The sequence below is a fragment of the Diadema antillarum genome, unplaced genomic scaffold (assembly GCF_040938485.1).
Source record: "Diadema antillarum isolate AM-2024a unplaced genomic scaffold, OU_Dant_1.0 scf00000035, whole genome shotgun sequence".
In the NCBI taxonomy this organism is placed as follows: domain Eukaryota; kingdom Metazoa; phylum Echinodermata; class Echinoidea; order Diadematoida; family Diadematidae; genus Diadema; species Diadema antillarum.
In genome coordinates, this window is record NW_027270924.1 from 366,860 (window position 1) to 388,169 (window position 21,310).

A 21,310-nucleotide genomic window follows, 5' to 3' on the forward strand; every position below is an offset into this window, starting at 1 on the left:
GTATATGAAATTCGGAAAATTTGTTATTTTTAGCTAATACGAGCAAAAGCATGTTCCAAAACTAAGATATATCAGAGTTAACATTTATTCTTTTTTATTTTGGGTGGTTTAAGTCAAGTTTTGTATTTATACGGCTGAAATATGAGATTTTTGTCATTCTTATATGTGAAATGAATACAAAATTGTGAGAACACATCGTCAACTTGCTGATTTCAAGAAAAGTTTTTCGAAAAGAAAATAAATTTCAAAATGTTTTATATTCCTTATTTCTCATCCAATCTTTGTCATTTCTGTATCGTTCTGTAGGGAATATTTTTATCTTTCTTTTTAAGTTTATTTACTTTTGGGTTGGAAAAAAAGAGAGAAATTCTTCCTGAAGAGCACTTATCAATGGCAAAGTAGGAGCCGGGCAAGAACATAACATGATTAGATATCAACGTTTTGTGAAACCGTATACTTTCTTACCACGTGCTTACAGCCTTTATATGATTTCATTGACACTTTGACCATTATCTTATTTTAATTATTTTACTTTATTAAATAAATCTACAACTTGAACAAGAGTGACCTGCATATGAAATCATCTTCATGGTTAATTTCCTTCCACTCTTCCATTATGATTGAGTTTGCAAAGTGTGTTGAAGGAAAGGAGGATAGCATTTGGGGGCTATGTTTCCACGTTATATTGATTTTGATTTTCCTTCGCTTGTAATACAGCTAACAGCGTAAGAGTAATGTATATATTCACTCCAACTGTAAAATATAATTGATACGAAAAAAAAAAACACCCAACAACAAACAAACACGATGCTAAGCACAGAAAAAGAAATCACGTAAGTGAGTTAGGACATAATCACATGACCGGTGACTGCGAAAAGATAATACATAGGACCTCTCCTTTAAGTGCCACATTAAACCACTGTACACATAAAGAGACGCATATACGAAAGTATTTCTTGTTCACTTTCGTCTTCCAATCATATCTCTCCCACTCTCCCTTCGTCTCTCTCTTAATTACCCCCCCCCCCCCCTTCCAAATCACTCTCTGTAGATCAGCAGTTATTTCCCTGCTGTGACGTAGAGCCACATGGATTCGATCAATCCGAGAAGCTCATGCACGCCGCATTGGACCGGAAGCTGCATGTTTTGTCAACCCGCTTCGGTTGCTCCTCCTATCCAATGAATAAAAAGTTCACATTTCAGCATCGCTCGTCCCACATACCACATTGTTTCCGCCCTACCAATCAGCATTGGAACGCCCGGTGAAAAAAAAAACCACACACACACACAGATCTCGTCCACCACTTTCATATAAACATTTGTAATATATCTGATGAGCTCATATTGTGTCCTGATTTGCCTGTGAGAGGTTGTTATTCGATGGTCAGGTGTTAGACATATTAATCTACAACTCGCCTTTGATTCCAGAAGAGCAGGTTGTTGTCTTTTCGATCAGCAACTTCCAGGATATTTCGCTCTCCTAGCGGAACCCTACCACGGACTATCAAGACGCACTCCGAGAAAACTACGAAGTTCTCGGAACACGGAGACCGATCTACAGCTCAAAATGGTGAGTGTAACGGTCTACATTTCCATGATATGTGCCAGTGGTATATTTGGACTGATGTGGCTGGGATAACTGTACACTGCTTCTGTTACTAAGTATATACCACCAGTCCACCACCACTTCCTCTATCTACTCCTCTTCTAATCTATACTTGATACTACTTTTATTACCGCTACTAACATAACTCTTTTCATCGTGTTTCTTTTTTCTCTTTTCCTTCCTTCACTTGTTTTCTTCTCCATTCCATCATCACCATCATTATTTTCTACTTCTTGAGGTTGAGAAGTTTCATCCTTTGTATGCATGCATGAAAGCTACCCAGCGGATACAAGCTTTTATGTTGATTAAATCTCAATACAAGCTTTTATGTTGATTAAATCTTAAAGAGTTTTCTAAAGGCAGATATTTTTGACGCGTGCGTAAGTATTTCTTTCCCTAAACGTATACATAGCATAACCAGCAAAAATTTTCATCTCGTTATATATGTCAGTTTTCTATTTTCAAATCTTAATCAGTAAAGGCTCTCGAGATCTGATCCTATGCCTTTTGTATACGTTATATGTTTGTGAATCCTCCTGCTATATACAGTATTTATACTATACAGGAGAGCATTTGGTTTCGGTTGTCATTATCACGATTATTGAGAACATTCGCCCAACACCATGTAAACCGAGTATTAAATTTCAACTCAACAAAATTCAGAATCCATTTCTGGGCACGAAAACTTTCCATCGCGTTAAATTCAGTTATTCACTTATTGATGTTTGAATCTTAACTACTTTTATCAGCTAAGCTCTCCAATCCTATATGAATGCCTTGAGACAACTTTGTTTGTGAAACCTTCTCTGGTCCGTCGATTGAAATAGAGACAACTAATTTACTCTTGGTTGTTTCAGTTTTATTCCTCCACATCAATTACATTAAAAAAAAATGTGAATGATATGTACATTATATCTCATGCCAGATGATATATATATCTAGTTATACAGGTGGAGGAGACCGTTAATAGCAGCGGGCTCTAAAGACATTTTGACTTGAAACAATTCTCTCTCTCGATCTCTCTCGATCTCTCTCGATCTCTCTTTTAACTGAAGGTTCAGAACACTTTCACACAGAATGAATAACGTAAAACTTTCAAGTATTTTCGATGTCATTTGACAGAAAAGGACAACACGAGGGGGATAAAACAGGACAGAAACGAGAAAGAGGGACCTGAATGAGGGGGAAGAGGAAAAGTAAAGAGAGGAGAAGAGAAGTAGGTCGTCGTTTAAAATTGAGAAAATTCACTCAGCAATACACAAAGCAATTTAACGACAGAGGCAGAACCCATTTCTGGGCACTTCATACTTGCACGTGGCATGGCCTATGGACATAATATATTCGTACAGCTATACGTGCAGAGTCGGCTTTTTGATTTTCGGACACCCAAAACTATACCCAAATTATTCCAGTGTATATGAAGTTTCAGTGAAAAAAAAAAATCAATGTTCTGGTCTCCATCGTGCCTAAAACTCTCAACACAGTTGTTACAACCGTAATCATCAGCAAAATTTTCATCATCAGGTGGATTTTATGGCTCAGTGCCCAGACGCTATATTTTACATTTGTAGTCAGATAGTTGAGGATGCTTCTTGTAAGTTGGATTGGTTTTTGAAAGACTTTCGAAAACCCGGTAAGTGTGGTAATGGCGTGAAGACGTGTATGGCGCGGGGGGGGGGGGGGGGGGATTGGATTAATTAGTGGTCTTCTTATTTCTTCTTCTTCATCATCATCATCATCTTCTTCTTCTTCTTCTTCTTCTTCTTCTTCTTCTTCTTCTTCTTCTTCTTCTTCTTAATGCCAATCTAACTCCTTCAATCCTGAAAATTCTTTCTGGCAGACATCACTCAACCGGTTTGGTCTTAGTGGTTCGAGTTGAATTTGCTGTTCATGCTCTGGTCTCTGTCCCTTTATCATCAAATTGTCTGTCTGTCTGTCTGTTCCTCTCCCTTTATTATTTTTTTTTTTGGTTAATATAAGGCTGGAGAATTAAGTTCTATCTGCAACTGCATGCAGACGCAGAAATCTTGAATCTTGATTTTCTTTATTTTTCTTTATTGTTTATTTTCATGGCAGCTAAGGAAGCAACGAATGCTTTTAAGTGAGCAATTATGAAGCCGGATGCTTGTTTCGTTTCCTTTCCCCACCCTATCTGGTAGGAATAAAGCATAATTCATAAACTATCATGAAAGTGCCGCTCTGTAATAATCTAATCATAGCTCAATCGACACGTGAGTGTGCGAAAAGCGATAACGTGACTAATTAGGAGCCAATTTGTAGACTCTGCAACGCATGGATCTGAATGATACCATTGGCATTACATAGCCCATCATTTCCCCGATCGAAACAAAATTTGAAGTCTTCGACTAAAGTCCTCGGTAATTTACTATCATGTAAACTGACGCTCGCGTTGAAGCACCCATTCGGGTTGCGATGATAATTATGGAAAGCTGTACAGTCATTATGTGGATGTGGCACAGTAACGAGTGATCTATTTTAGACTCATGAAGTAAGATGGAGCGGGGGGGGGGGGAGGGAGTGGGTGGAAGAGGAAGATGGAAACAGAACCCTAGATATTGTCGTGTCCATGACATGGTATTAAAGTCAAAACTAAGTCGGTCTTTGTTACTCCTCACCATCAAGTTCTGGATCTGGATCTGGATCTGGATCTGTTACTCTGAAAAGCTCAGGTTGAGCATCACTCAGGGGGGTATTTCATGAAGCGTTTTTGTCCGACAACTTGTCGGACAAATTTGCTCTCAGCCAATCAGATGCAAGGATTTTAGTAGCTTTTAACATTTTGTCAGACGAAATATCTGACAAAACGCTTCATGAAATGCCCCCCAGAACGTGACTGTGACTGGAGCGTCGTTTAATCCAAATGCAAATGCTTTTGTAGAGCTGTTTTGAAAGCATTTGTGCTTTTTTGTTCCACTCTCTTGCCATTTGGGGGAAATATGAGAATAGATGGGGTTGAGAATTCGATCGTGGAATCACCAGTTGTTTAGGTTTACAGCTCCTAGTTCTTATCCGTTTGCTTACGACAGAGTTCTGGAAACTCAAGAAAGTATTGATGTCTAGGTCGACAAGGTCGTGAATGATTTTGTGGAACATGACGAGGCTATTGAGTTGTCTTCTGTGCTGGAGAAGGGGTAGTTTGAGGTTCCTTAACATAGTAGAAACAGAACTGTGATTACTGAAGTCTCCTGTGATTACTGAAGTTCAAACAGGCATTGCTACTCTGCCTCTGATTACGAATGTAATTGTGATTGTCTCACTTCATTGTAACTATACACAGCCCAGTCGCTGTAAGTCGCGAACTGTATTCGCACAGCGTACTAACAGCGTCTGGTCGGGCTATTATTGTAAATACTGTAATATACAGTACACACAAAAACGCATACATACGCATTTATATAATCCTAAAACAGTGATGGCTCTGAAATCTATCAGACACACCGGACCCGATGTTTGGAACTCTCTTCCTTCTGAAATTCGAAGTTTGAAGTCCTTGTATTCTTTTAGGAAAACTGTAAAAACAACGTTACTTTTACGATATCAGTAATTTCGTTGTCAATATTTGTGTATAATACACGAAATTCCTTCGTAGAATATCGCCGCATTACATGTATTATGTATGGCTTCAACAATGTAGCATGTTCATGTACAATGATAATACAGGAATCAATTAATCAAATCAAATCAAATCAAATAAGTAATATATCTAAAAGACAGACAAACAGACACACACACACACACACATACACACAGAGAGAGAGAGAGAGAGAGAGAGAGAGAGAGAGAGAGAGAGACGTTCTCGTCTTTACAGTACAGAGCCAGAACTACTAGTATTTCAGGCAACCTTTATTATAATGCAATTTTACAAGATTTTTTTTTTCCAAAATGAATGTTCAGAACAGAAGATTAAGTCATATCTATATATCTATCTATATACATCTTGGAATTTTCCAAGTGTTGGACTTCGAATGTTATGATTATAAGAAGAATGAGTCTCAAATACGCCATCTGTAGATCCAACAAGAAGGCTGAAAATTTTGTGAATAAAAACCTCCTTGTTGGATCTACAGATGGCCTATTTGAGACTCATTCTTCTTATAATCATAATATATATATATATATGAAGAGAGAGAGAGAGAGAGAGAGAGAAGAAGAAGAAGAAGAAGAAGCCCCTTGACTGTAATGACTGTTGCTATAGCTACCAATCTGAAAACTTGAAACTGTAGATGAACTTGGATGGAAAACAACGTGAGCGGCAAGCATTTAGTTTTGAAAGATGTGACGAAGCAAACGCTTTCATTGTTTAAGATAAATATGTACACTAACAAGATGTAGGCCTATTTGCAACGCAGGGTTTATTTTTTTTAATACATCCGCGTATGTGCGTGCCAGTGTTTAATCTTTACCATCATAGTAAAATTTCTAGTAGAGTGAATGCCGGAGATCTTTGTCGGAATTGTCGGTGAATATCGCAGGGTATGATGCACATCAAAAGCAAGTATCAAGTTCTGATTCTGTACGGCTCAGCTATAGTTTGAAACAACGTTGTAAAAAGCTTTTGCTTCCGTATTAAGACAAATTTAGTTGTTAAGGACCGGCACTTGAATTCTGATCGGCAATATTCTGCTGTTTAGGGGTATAACTCAGTATATGATAGGGCTAACATCATCTACTAGTATCAACATCATCTACTAGTATTGTGTAGATGAGTGAACTAACCGTTAAAAACACCAGGAATGTGTAGATTTAAACTAATTTGTGCATGTCTTTACTTTTTTTCCTCTCTACACGCCCTTCTACAAGTGAGAATATGCAAATAAGTATGCAAATAAGTAGGCCTATGAATTTCTGACTGGTTTTGTTGACGTCGTTATTATGACGACCGACGTATCGTTAACACAATGGTCTGGCCTGTGCAGACTATTAAACAGGAAAGTGTTTTCTATATTAAGGTAATTAAAGGTCTCGTGAAGAACTTGTTTGTTGGTGGTTTTTTTTATACTAATGGCTAAAGCACATAAGATAGCATTGTAATTCTTCATTTAATAGTCACCAAAGTTACACAATGACCTTGATGACCGCAGTATGTGCTTTCATTATTACTGCTGTTGTATGGAGGTTCAATTCAAAACTTATTTCATTTTCAAAATGGCACAAATTGACAAAGTATTGAAATTAAATGATAATAAATCTAAGTCAATTTACAAATATCATTCTTTCAAAATGAAGACGCTCGCCGTTAGGATGAAAGGTATTAAGGTCTAAAAATCAGGTTAGTTACAGAATTAAGATTAAAGTGAATTAAAAAAAAACTAATTCAAATTAAGGTAAAAAAAGAAAGAAAGGAAGAATGCTTCTAACGTGCGGTTTCCTCAAAGAAAATCCAAGTGAATTGATGAAAAATAGGTTAGATTTATATAGATATATCCCGCAACTTGAGGAAACAAGCTCAGAACAGGACATTGGACTATAATTATGATAACATGTGACATTCAATAAACAGTGACAGGACGATAGACGCGAAGAAAATAGCGAAGAGCTAAAGAACATTAAATGTACCATTCCTAAAGAAACAAAAGTAAAAAGTAGGGAGAGGAATGATCGTGACGATACTACTACTACTACTACTACTACCACTACAAGTACTACTAACAGTAGAAGTAGTAGTAGTAGTAGTAGTAGTGGAAGTAATAATAATGATAATACTACTAATAAAAATACATATTAATAACCTGGCGCTTATATAGCGCATAATCAATCATAAGCTGCTCTATGCGCTTTACTAAACAGCTCTCCAATATCGTTACATTACAATAAACATTAGTACGTCTTCAAGTTTCTCTTGAAAGATTTTGTTGATGTACAGACAGATCTGAAACATGTAGTGCTATAACTTCCTGAAGTAGCAGAAAACACGAACGATTATGTATCTAGGCATATACAGGTCCTACATGACATGGAAATGCTACATCTCACTAAACTTTGACTATTGCGAGAACTGTGACCAGATATGACGCCTCACTATGAATAAACTGAAGAAGCTCAGAAGACAACTACACAGATCAATATTTTACCAAATTTGAAAAAGCTAAACTACTGAGATTATCTTGCGTGCTTCTAATTTCTCTGAAATGATCATGTGAAAATGAAACCATGAATGACTGATTTGGGATAAGAAAAACGATAACGATATTCCTTAAAAGCCAATTATCTGAGAGATATCGTATTTACTACAATGCTACGGTTCATTTAGAGATAGTGTCAGTGGACAGTAAAGATCCGTCCGTCCGGAGGAGTATTTTTTTTTTTTTTTTTGACGTTATCGCTTTCCTCCGTGTATAAGGAGGGGATCCGTGAAGCCAGACGCAGTCTCCGCGGAACATTTCCCCGACGATCAGATACAGACCGATCTTTCGGTCAATGTTAGGGTGTGACATGGGAAAATGGGACCGGGAAATGGTTTGTACTGGCATGGTTGGGTGTTCACAGATAACTTGAAAGCAATATCACAATCCTTGGACATTTTTGCATACTTGTATGAGTGTTCCTTCATTTATTTAAACAGAATCATATTGCTCAGTCGATGTTTTTTTTTCTTTATTGAGTCACCATGATATCAGTATCTTTTGTCTTTTCATATATCATTTTCTCTATTTTACAATTTTATTATGTTATTCATTACTTGTGAATCACATAATATCACAAATTTACAGATAATTAAACGTCAGTGTGAGAAGAAAAGGAAAGCGAAGTTTCCCGCAGTGCGTATGTATACGCACATTGCTGATGTCACTTGTACTTATTTGAAATTACTTCCAATCCATGATCTTAGTTATGATAACTTTCTTTCATTGTGAAGGTTGGGATAGCAGAATGGGGGAAGTTTCGTCAAAAATCAGACTTTAAGTAAAGAAGTGATAAAAGATTTGAATTTACCATGCTTTAACAAAGCTAGTAAGCAACCACATAATCCAACATGCCAATCAGGGGGACATTTCATGAAGCACTTTGTCGGACAAATTCGCTCTCAGCCAATCAGATGCAAGGATTTCAGTAGCTTATAACACTTTGTCAGAAAAAAAAAATCTGACAAAACGGTTCATGAAATGCCCCAGCCTTTTATATAGGGAACATCGCTACATCACGAACCCTGAAGTCTACCACTGGATTGTGCCAGGAAATACCGTCATCAATTTTATTTGGTTGCTTATGTACAAATATAGCAACCCTTTCCCTCTTAAAGACAGCAGTACAGGGAGATGGAAAAATGACAGCAATTTTATATGAAGGATTTAGAGATTTTGCTCTTTTTTTTTGCAGAAGAATGCGGGTTTTTATTGATATCAGCTATGTTAGGAAAAGACGTGTAGGTTGCATCAGGGGCCCGTTGCATAAAAGTTACAATTATGGTAACTTTGCCATCCATTGGTAACTACCATGGCAACAATACTCAACAGCCAATCAAAATCAAGAATTCCATGGAAGTTACCATTGGATGGCAAAGTTACGAAACTTTTATGCAACGGGCCCCAGGTCCGAATTATTTACCAGTGACATAATGCTGTGTTTGTTTGATGTTACTTTATATAACAGTGTGGGGCTTTACTTTAATTATCAGTAGGGCACTTAGGCATAGTGGATAAGACTCCCGACTCCCAATCGGAGGACCGAGTTCGATTCCCGCCCATGTAGTGCTTACGTACTTGGACAAGATGTTTTTACCCGCAATATCCCTCGTGAATGGGTACAATGGGTATAAATGGGTACCTGGCAAAGCTAGGGTAATAGTAATGGCAGGGCCCTATGTAGAGCAGTGGCAACACTGAAGAGGCTACCCTGGATAAAGAAGACAATACTATCTACACATAATTATCATAATCGTCTTAAGGCGAACTCTGATGATTTCGATTAAGACTGAACATGCTAATTCATAATCGTAAAACAAACGGCGAATGTATCTGGGGTATTTCACACTTGTCTTATCACCCTTTTTCTGGTGCGTGCCTTTTTTCCGCGAGAATCTGTAATGTATAATCATAAACATAATAGATAATAAATGAAATGATAATCATAAACGTGATAGACGATAAATGACATGATAATCATAAATATGATAGACGATAAATAAAATGATAAAAGATAGCAGGTCTTACTTGACCTTCCTTTTTCTTCTTTGGTTACTGTTTGATCTGAGGCTGGAAGTACATAGAATAGAATTTTGTTTGAAAGGAGTGAAAGGGTTGGCTTGACATGACCACAATAATTTAACATGATTAACGCGACCGGTACAACATAGTTCTCACTGATTTCACGTCAAATGAGAAACTAATGTAATGAAATATTTATGCATAGTATAATAGTGGTATCGTCACCTCGCACCATTCGCATATATGGACTTGAGAATAATATTACTGTGTCAAAAAAAATACTTAGGAAATTCCATAAAATTCTTATTTTCATGACTAAATTTAATGAAACCTGTAAGTTTATGCGTGCTGTATGTCAATTTATGTATTACAGACAACTTGACATTAGACTCGACATGCCCTTTAAACCATCCCATCAAAGCCTCGTAAAAAAAAAAAAAAAAAAAAAAAATCTGAAATGGTCCTCAGGAGAACCTCAAGTTCCCTCTGGGAAGTGTGTCTGGTTCTTTGGTATTGTTTTGTTTTGTTTTGTATTTGTTTTTTAACCCTGTTCTGAGGTCAGAATTCTCTCCTTCGACCCCGGTGAACCACCTGTCTGAACAAATCTCCGAAGTTGGTTCTCATTCCGGCCCGTGAGCTAATGGGCGACAGGTGCCAGATAGATTTGAGACAGGGACTCAGTGGGAGCAAGAAACATATCATAACATATGTAACATTTAATGCGATATATATATATATATATATATATATATATATATATATATATATATATATATGATAGATGCAAGAAATGATGGGCCAACTTTTAACCTTTCAGGTGGTGGAGACATTATTATTTACTCTATTTTCCACTACAACAATGCTACTACTCCTAAATAGGCCTGTATACACAAGTAAATACACACATATAGATATATATAGATAGATAGATTACCGCAAACCACCCCCGCGGGAGAAAAAGTAACTAGTTTCAAAACTATTTAGCCATTCACGTCATCTTGGTGAAAATTGAAGATTGTCTGTAACCATGGTAACATTGTGTAATTAGCGTATGCGATTATTATTTTATTCAAGATTTCGCAGAAATTGAATTGAAAATAGTATATGTATCTGGTTATGTGTAATTTCATTGTCCAAATCTTGTTTAGATTTAGGAAAATAGTCCCCATATGTTGTTGCTGTTTTTGTTTGTTTGTTTGCTAGTTATGTATCTTTTGTTTGTTTTTATAGACTCGTCAATTCCAAAACTCTTACCATATATTACGCACTTAGAACTAGGCAGCAGGAAACAACTGTCATTCTCCTGTGTTTGAGGAGGGACCTCTTGCTTTCCTATATTCAACGGGGCATTCCAGACGATTTTCATAATTTCACATCATGTAGAACGTAAATCGACAGCTCCATTCATAGATTTGTGGAATATATTGTGGTCCTTGAGCAGAGAAACAAATATTCTGAAAATCTTAAGCAAATTACACAGAACACTGTTGATGACGTAGGAGCCTCACACATTTCAGAAATGTAGCAGTGTAATTCCATTGCAATTACCGCTTGCTTAAACAAGCTCACATGTGTAGAATCTATGCATGCCTTCTTTTTTTGTTTTTGTTCTGCTTCCTTGAGCCCAACCTCATGCATTCTTACGATGAGGCTGCATGTCATCATCCTTGTTCATTGCACTTTGTTATAAATTTTGAAAACATTCTTATTCCTCATCCCAATCACTATAAATTCTGAAACTCTGTACTCAGTATAACTAATTTATAGTTGTTCAAATGTAAAAGTCTGAAAATCGTCCGGAGGTCTTGAGCGCGACTCATTTTTCGCCATGGGACAATATTTCAATGAACCTCACTTATTTCTGATTTCGCGGAAGAAAGCATGCATGGATATTCTGTGGTATAATCCAAACTTTTCCGGGTATTTTTCTTTTTTGTGATGTACCGACATTGGTGACAAATTATCAGAACCGTCAAGAAAATCCGCTCTTACGGTGGCCTCAAGATTACTTGGAGTCAATGTGATTATAAGTTATTGCTTAATTCAATCGACTGGCAATGATTATGCTTCATAACAACACGAGAAAAGTGGATGGTCAGGTTCAACGTGTTAACGATGCATTGATAAAATCCAAGCTGTATAGTTTTGAAGGTGAAAAGTGTCAGGTAAACAGGCAAATATACACCAATGGCAAGTCAGGAGGAGTAAGAAAACTAACGACAATACCTGTGCATGCAATCGCCTTTAGATCAAATATTAAGTGGAAAGTATATTGTCATAAATAACACACAAGTCATGTACTTGTTGAACCAGTCCATAAGCCTGCATAAAGAAAGCGTTTGCGATATCTTTTACTCTTACATGATAATCATTAGTAATCACCATTTACAACATGCTATCCGGGAATTTAACGCCGAGGACTGATACTCTTGTCGTGTTACTCAATAGCTGACCCCGAGTGAGCGACAACGAGTGACAACGGAACATAATTGGTAGAAAATGCAACATTCTTCTTTTCTTCTTTATTTGCTGTTATTGTTGTAATTCCTAGAGAACATAATTCATTCTATCTGCCGCTATTATCACGAAATGTATTCAGTGCAGGACCTAAATATCTGACGTAACATTTTTTGTTTGTTTTGTTTTTGTTTTGTTTTGTGTTTTGTGTGTTTGTTTGTCTTGTTTTGTTTTTTGGTTTTTTTTCTTTTTGTGCTCACCAACATCACTTTTCGGCAAATTCTCATTGAAACTCCGTGTACACGTTACAAACACTGAAAGCATTATTCCCGCAATTCTCGCTCTTCTGACAATGAATGATTTAATGAAGACACCACATTTCAAATGTTTAAAGTTTCATAGTTTTCGAACAAAATTATACAGTATTTATCCTGCACCTTTATCGAATTCTGGGACTTAAAACATAGGCCTATAAGCTATATCTTTTAATTTTTAAAGAGATTTTTCATGCCCTTTGTGCTCTCAGAGTGAGTTGTAAAGGGTATTATAAATATCCCCTATCATTATCATATCTTCGAGTCATAAGAGTACAGTTACGATAGGTTCCACACAACGCATACTCACACAAGCATATAAGTAAAGATACATGAATAGAGAGATAATAGATTATAGATCATGAATCCTGGCTTCTTCTTCTTCTTTTGTCTATATGAGTGCATTTTTTTTTCGAACAATGTGCATATGATACACTGGCTTTGAATCCGAATAGGAAATGAGCCCAACCGAGCAATTCCTTTTGCTTTCCGTCACAAACTGGCTCTACATAAATATCACGGAACAAGTGGTAAATACATTAGAGAGTCCTAGCGGTAAGTGACCTTTGTGTCAAGGTTATAAACCTCTCCAATCTAGGTCGTACGAGACAGTAGCTTAAATTGTCAACGTTAACACAATGAGTGATTAAAACGTCAGTGTCATTCAATGTTGACGGGTTCGAGGACAGAATGTATCGTGGGTGTTGGAGACGACACGACATTTGCTCCTGCGACAATTGTTCCGGTCTTATTTTCTCCTATAGGACTTCGGGTTAGAGTTGGGGTTGTGATAGGGTTTTAGGTTTAGTTTGATGTGAAGATTAGGGTTGTGGTTGACATACGGTAATGTGTTTATGGGTAGAATTTATGTTTGACTAAAAGAGCAGATATTTTAAGAGAGCAATTTTCCCAGGAGCAAATGTCATGGAACCGTTGGAGACTTCTTCCTCAGTGATGATAAAATAATGTCTGATTTTTCTGTCAATTTCAGCTTTGGTGGATTTCAGGAATCGGCGATGCTATATTCAAATCAACAGTCGTTGTAGTTTATTACGGCAAAGTGCTTTTGATTTTAATACATTGTTATAATCGTATCTGTCGTGGTTGTAAAGACAAGATATTCCACATCATCCAGGCTGCGATAATTCAATTCAGTTACCGGGTACACTTTATTTCAATCCAAGAAAAGATGATACATAATACAAGGTTTACATTTGTCAAAGTATTTAGTTTAACAATCTGTTACGAAGTACAAGTTATGAAGTTTGATACAAAATTAATGTGTGTGTACGAATGAATATGATAAATAGTGAGAGAAACATTGCATACTTTGAAATGGCGGCAAAAAGTAGGCCTATAAACATTAGGCCGAGCTATATGGAAATGAATGATATACTGAAAAACAGAGCTTGTAAGACGTGGATCACTCGAAAAACATTAGGCTCATTGTATGGGCTCTTCAATTCAATTGAATTCAATTTAGCAATGTCTAGAAAGTTAAGCATACCTGCTTGTAATATCGTTGTTAGCTTACAACGTCATAATACTCGAGTTGGGGTTATATGGAATTGGCTGTGAGAAAGGTAATGTTGGGGAAGGCGGCGAAGGGGGGGGGGGAGGCAAATGTACCTCGATCTGTGCATTTACAAATTCATTACATACATATCTCTGGGACTCCGTGCTGACAGAAATAAGGAACTTACCTATCAACATTTGCATTATTCAAGACTGTTCTTAAGACGCATCTGTCTTAACAAGTGGAGAATTTAAGGATTTTTTTTTTGCTGTTACTTTAAATACTGTTAAAAATAATTCATAATTTTCTTTATTCCTAACCAGCAATCATTTTAGTGTTGTGTATTTGAATCTCACTGCATCCCAGTAGGCCTAAAGCGTATAGAGAATTAATTAACAAACATCATGCGCTATATATATTATCATTATTCTTGTTATTATTAGTAGTAGTAGTATCACTAGTGGTAGTAGTTTCATCATCAATACTATCATTATCAATATTATCATCATACATGGGTCAAAGGAATTTAAAATCATACCACCAAACTATGTTGTCTTTAAGAATTAGTGCTACTGCCCTCTGGGTCTAGACATTTCCATGCATTTTGTTGTTCATGCTATTCACATTCATTTTGTCATACAAAATGTATTATATTGATGTGATTTTTTTTTTCGGCACGTCAATGTTGTCATTCTTGAGGAGATTTTTCTTTTTTAATTTATTTTATTTTTGTTTTGTTTTCCAGCACGTTGTCCTCGCGGCGACCAAGTACTATCAATCCAGTCACCCTAAATACCAAACGAAAATACAATGGAAACTATGAACACACGCGACAGCAGCTCCCACAAGCAGGCTTCCCTCGCACTAATTCTTGGGCTAATAATGATAATGATAATGAATAACATTTATATAGCGCTTAATACTGATGTTTCTAAGCGCATTGATCCGGAAAAAAAAAGAGAAGTATGACATTAAAATAAAATACAGCATTATAATCAGAAAACAACAACAGAAACAACAGTTACAACAATACAAAATAAGCGAAAACAAACATACGACTTAAACAAACAGACTGCCGAAATGATAGATAGATTCAATGATCCTTCAAGAGTATATGATATGATAATAAAAAAAAAAAAACGCCAATAAAGTTGAACTCAAGAGGTGTAATTGTAGTTTTGAGAGATACTTCACTGCGCATTGAGAACCTGGGTAAAGGGAATGAAGACTTTTATGAACACTTATTTCCAAGACTTCCGTCTTCACCAGCGTTGCACTTGGTTGTTTACTGAATTATATTATGATAATCCTCTCGAGATCAGAGAAGAAATGACGCACATAAAAGGATGTTTTATCAAGCATCAATTTGGTATTATCGTAAAATTCATCAAGCCTTTCCTTTGGTAGTTTTTTTTACTTTCTTTCTCTTTCTTCGCAGGAGTTACTCGCTCTCGTCGTCCTCACCCTAGCTGCTCGTTTTCTTCCCGTCATCGGCCATCCTCATCCTCCCTGTGATGATGGTGGCGGCAGTGGTGGGGCCGAGATCGCCGTCGAGTTTAGTCCCGAGGAATACATCGTCGCACCTGAAGGCAAGGTGGTGGTCCTCAACGCCAGTATCAGCGGGATCAGAGGAAACGTCTCCGTGTCGACGTCGAGCGTCGACCCGTCGTCGTTCATCAGCCTCTTCAATGATACGGACGTCATCGATCCCGTCGACGGCAACGTGACCCTTGATATTCCTCTTGAGGGCCGGAAGTTGAGTGTCAGTACGCTGCGTCTAACCGTCACTCACACCTACTTGGGTGATGTCGACGTTGCGGGCGACATTGACATCAGCGGAGATGGAGGAGTAGCTGAGATCGACCCACCTAGCTTCAAGGAGACGACCGAGTTCACGTACGTAGTGAAAGTGTCTCGCAAGCGGTCCCTCCTGGAGATGGTGTTCACATATGCGATGCTGGTTTGGCTGGTCATCTCGTATGTGTCAATGGGCGCCAAGATGGACCTCCCGGCCATCTGGAAGAAACTGCGACGACCGTACGGCGTGCTCGTCGGCATCGGCTGCCAGTTCATCATCATGCCGCTGATCGCCTTCGGGCTCGCACACGTGCCCGGCATCCCCAAGGAGGCGGCCATCGGCCTCCTCATCATCGGCTCCTGTCCCGGTGGCTGGCTGAGCAACGTGTTCTCCCTGCTGATGGACGTCGACTTCGTGCTCAGTATGACTATGACCTTCTGTTCCAGCTTCATGGCGCTGGGAATGATGCCGCTGAACATGCTCATCTACGGGTCGCAGATCACCGAAGAGAGCTCCTCCCTCCAGACGCCGTACAAGGACATAGCGATGCAGCTCGGTCTCATGTTGATTCCTGTGGCCGTCGGCATCTACATTACCCATAAATTCGAGAAGGTAAAACGGGTATTAAAGAAAAAATCCACCCCAAAAATGAATAAACTTCAAAGAAAGATAAAAATATTCCCCACAAAATAATACAATAACAACAAAATCGGATAAGAAATAAGGAAGATATAACATTTTGAAATTCCACATTTTTTCGGAAAACATTTCTTGACCAGTCCTAATGTTCAAATGAGCAAGTTGACGATATCATGCTCTCACAATTTCTTATTCATTTTATATACAGAAATGACAAAAATCTCACATTTCAGCTGTATAGATATAAAACTTGCATTAAAACCACTTAAATTAAAAAAAAAGAACAAATGTCAACTCTGCTATATCTTGGTATGAGAACACGTTTTTACTTGTATTAGCTAAAAATAACAATTTTCTAAATTTCATAATGTATTATAATACATATACATGAAAAATTGTGAGGGTATCATTTTATCATCAACTCGCTCATCTGAATATTCATAAGGATTGGTTGAGAAATGTTTTCCGAAAAAATTGTGAAATTTCAAAATGTCACGTTTTCCTTATTTCTTATCCGATTTTTGTCATTTTTGTATCGTTTGAAGGGAATATTTTTTTCTTTCTTCTATTTTTTTTTTGAGGGGGGGGGGGGGATGGATTTCCTTTTTTAAGCGGAGAAAGCTGAGATTTAATGTCTGTGTCAATTTTGTTGCCCACAGCGGCAGTCTCCAGACGATCCTCACTTCTCCAGAGGGGGTCGCACACTGTAAAACGAAGTAGTGCTGACCAATCTGTCATTACCTGTATCACCCACAAACAACAGAAATATATAGAAGTTTTGTATGAACGTGATAAAGGATACAAAATTGTCATGGTAACGGTACGGAACCTTTCCACGTGAACATTTAGGCCTACACTGTCACGATATTCTAGTCCAGATAGTCAAGAATGAAAGTCCACAAAGGCAAAATGCCATTAAGGGCGTAATGCCATTAAGGGCGTAATGTCACTTTGTCGGCGTTAATCATTTTTAATGTCAGTCGGATGCAGGATATAAAATGGAGGTACAGTGTGTGAGAGAGTCACAACCTGCTTCATTCATTCATTGCAAAGAATAGGGCCAACAACCACGTGAAGTGGTCCCGCCTTACATCCAACTGGACCCCTTGGAAGACCAGTCAGTGCAGCTAAATATGGGCTATCCAACCATCTTATCAGATGAAAAATGAAAACAAACAAAGAAACAAGCAAAAAAAAAAAAGACAACAATGAAATCGTCTTTCCACAAATGGCTTCAGATCACCTTTTCGCTTCTTTCTTTCATAATCGATGACCCAAACATCAAAAGTTAATATTTCAACAGCAGAGCTGGAAACGAAGTTACAACAAGCAAAAATAACTCTACGAATGAAGTCTAACTTTGCAAAATGAGTACGTTCAATACCAATTTGAGAGTGATACATGATATCTGATTCAATCAGAATCATGTTTAACATGTTTAACACACTTTTTGCCATAACATCTTAGAACTGTGTAAGTGATGTTAACTATTTTCATTTCATCACTCAAAAATTTATTGTGACTCACGAGTAACCTTCTTTCCCTCTCTCTTTTTTTTTTCTCTCTCTCCTTTTCTCTCACACACTTTTTCTTTCATTTTTTTTCTCATTTTGTTCCGGTCAATGATCTCGCTACAGGCTTCGAAGATATTGCTGAAGTGCCTGAAACCCATGGCTACTGGGCTTATTGTGATTGGGCTCGCAATCGGTATCCCGTCCCAACTTTACATTTTCGACGCGCCCTGGCGCATCTACCTCATCTGCTTCGCTCTTCCTTTCTGCGGGGGCGGGCTCGGGTTCGTCATCTCCAAGCTCCTGCGCCGACCCAAGCGCGAGGCGTACACCATTTCGTTCGAGACCGGCGTCCAGAACAGTCTCCTGGCCGTCACTGTGGCGAAGCTGTCGTACCCGCTCCCCGAGGCCGATATCATCGCCCGCATCCCGTTCCTCGTCGCCATCCTCCAACTCATCGAGGGCAGCGTCATGATCGTGACGTACGTCATCGTCCGAAACGTGCTGATCCGCATGGGGAAGATGGAGAGACCAGACTCGGGCGACTACCGGCAGTGCGATGTCGAAGCTGCTGTCGATGCAGACGGCGATGACGACAAAGGCGTCGAAGTCGACGCTGGCGACGGAGAGGAGAAACGAGCGCTCACAGAAGTGGACACAGAGTGCGATCTCATTCTGAAGATGAGCGATAGTGGCAAAAATGGTCACATAGCGGCCAGAGGTGAGAGAAAAGACGACATGAAGAAAGACCTCGATGATGATGACGACGTCATCAGCGTTCACGCCGATGGCGAGTCTGATTCCAGCAGCGAATGCAAACCCGGTTACGCGAAAATAGCAAACGAAGAAAGCGACGACGCAGACAAGAGCAGCCTTGATGAAGCCGACCCTGTGAGGAGTGACGTCGCTGCGACCCCGAACGATAACAAAAATAACAATTCCGCCATGATACCCCGAAATGGAAAGGAAACTGAGGCCATTGTAACTGCTGCTGAAGCCATTTCTGGTAGCGCAGATGAAGACCCAACATGCGCGACTTCTGCAAGCGGTCCAGAGAGAGAAACAAGCATTTAACTGCAGTCCGTTTGCAAAAATCTTTAGCCAGTACTGCACGCACATTGAGCTCTTCGAACTCAGCGAGAGAGAATGGTGGTGGGAATTATTGTTTGTTTGAGCAAAGGTATTCTATAATATACATTGCTTAGGTAGAAATTGCACTCACCTGAATGCAGAACGTCAGAGAAGGGAAAAGAAATGATGCTCCATGTATGGCATCAGGTATACTCTTTATCTTGACATAATGCAAATTGTATCAACATTCATTAAAACCGTTGCATACCGGAATTTGCTGTCATGCTTTTTAACTCTGACATGTCTGACGAGAATGATTTGCATCTACTGGAAGTCAGATGTTTAGCGGAAAGTATCTGGCAAGTCAGGCTGGTGAGAAATGGCTTTATTGTGTCAAAATCGAAAGGAACTCGAGCGGGCAAGAGAGCACAGCGCCACCAGCAGCAGATAGGCCCTAGTTACACCTAAACTGACATCCATGGAATGCCATCCTCACCCTATGATTTCTGAAGCAATATACGCTCTTCCAGATTTGCACTTCCACGAGAACGATTATTCACTCACTGCCTTTTGAAATGAAAGGCAATTGACATTCCATCCTTTCAGAATTTTGTCTAGTCAGAGTAGGCGACACTTCTCACTCCTCATCGTTGTGATTACAACAAATCAAACATTATTATCAAATATAGAGTGTTGTGCTAATGTCTCCACGAGGGAGCTCATAATGGAAGTCTCCACAAGGGAGCTCACTATGGATGTCTCCGCGAGCGAGTTCGCGTAATGTGTACATAATATTCAATTCAATTTTTTTTACAGTCGCATCAATATGCAACCCATTTTATGCAGGTTTTAAGCAAAACCTGTAATCAATACTGTCTGTCTATCCAGTTTCAAGATTTCCAGAGAGAATGAAAGGGGTGGTAGGGAGAGGGTATTTTTCCTTTCTTTCCCACTCTACGCTTTGGGAATATACGTCGTGATATTTTAAATCGCAATGTTTGAGCTTTGGATTTTTTTTTAAAAATCAAAATGCACACTCTATATTTATATGGAGGTCCGAAAGGACTATTTTTGCTCCGATGTGTGCAGAGTTTGAGCAGGAAAAAAAAAACAACAACAATGAAAGTAATAACCAGAGTGATGATAAATAGGGCCCTTGGTGTAGAGACCATGCAGCTATTAGTGTCTAGATATTTTTATATGTCTAGTAGTGTCTAGATATTTTTCTATGTCTTTTTAATTTTTGTTTTTAACACATGTCTCCAGAGAATTTATTCCACAGATATTTAGATTTTTTTCTCTCTGCGGAACTAGAAAGAGAATAGTGAGAGAAGCAGTGAAAGAGAGGGAGAGAGAATGTGTGTGTGTGTGTGTGTGGGTGTGTGGGTGTGCCTGTGTGTGTGTGTGTGTGTGTGTGTGTGTGTGTGATGGAGAGAGAGGGAGAGAGTTCATGAAGAACTTTTGGCGATGTGACGCATGTACTGTACTACATTCACGAACAAAAGAAGATATAATTACGTGTATGTAAAGATGGTGATGTGTAAAGCTTGTTACTGCCTATAGACAAGGATTAATATGCGAATGTATTCCGATAATTGGCACGCGTTATTCGATGCAGAATACAAAGGTGGTGTGTGTGTTTTTTTTTCTTATTTGTTTGTTTTTATTTTTACACATTCCAGTACTTTGCGAGGTTTCTCGCTTAGTATAGTAAACTAATGCTCGCCTGCTACACTGAAACATTTCAAACAGCCCATGATAAGATATAGATAAGTCTGAAGTATGTTTTCAGACACAGGGCGGAAGAATAAGTGGGTTTTTTTTTTCAATGATTTTTTTTGTACTTTGTTTTTCAAACTACAAGCTTTCCGATTCGACCTAACAATTTCCAACTGTATTTCTAAAACCTGTGCCGCACAATCTGTAGGAAAATTGTCCCTATTTTACGCACAACTTATAGAAAATTAGCTTTGCAATATAGATACAGTCGGGTGAGTAGGAGCCTGTTAATAATCTTTTATAACTCAGTGCCTTGATTCAAAACCCCTTTGGATGTAGGCTACATAAAACTAATAAGGAAATCGACTTCATAACGCTCGCAGACTCTGAAATTCTGCCAGAAAGCAACTACAAATAATAAAGTGTAGTCATCTTGAAACTATTTTGCATTACTCTTCCAGACTTGTAAGATATGTAATTTCTTTCATCTCCTTCTACAAGTATGTAAAAAAAA

At 38.3% G+C, this 21,310-nt stretch overlaps 1 protein-coding gene across 1 annotated transcript; it reads left to right on the forward strand.

Annotated features, from left to right (window-relative positions):
• Nucleotides 1–15,547: 15,547 nt before the first annotated feature.
• Nucleotides 15,548–19,080, forward strand: LOC139744415 (uncharacterized; the record flags this gene model as incomplete). Its single annotated transcript, XM_071654857.1, has 2 exons — nucleotides 15,548–16,468; nucleotides 18,133–19,080. Coding segments are annotated over 2 exons (1,869 nt in total), but the record flags the coding sequence as incomplete, so codon positions are not given.
• Between the last annotated feature and the right edge of the window lie 2,230 nt (nucleotides 19,081–21,310).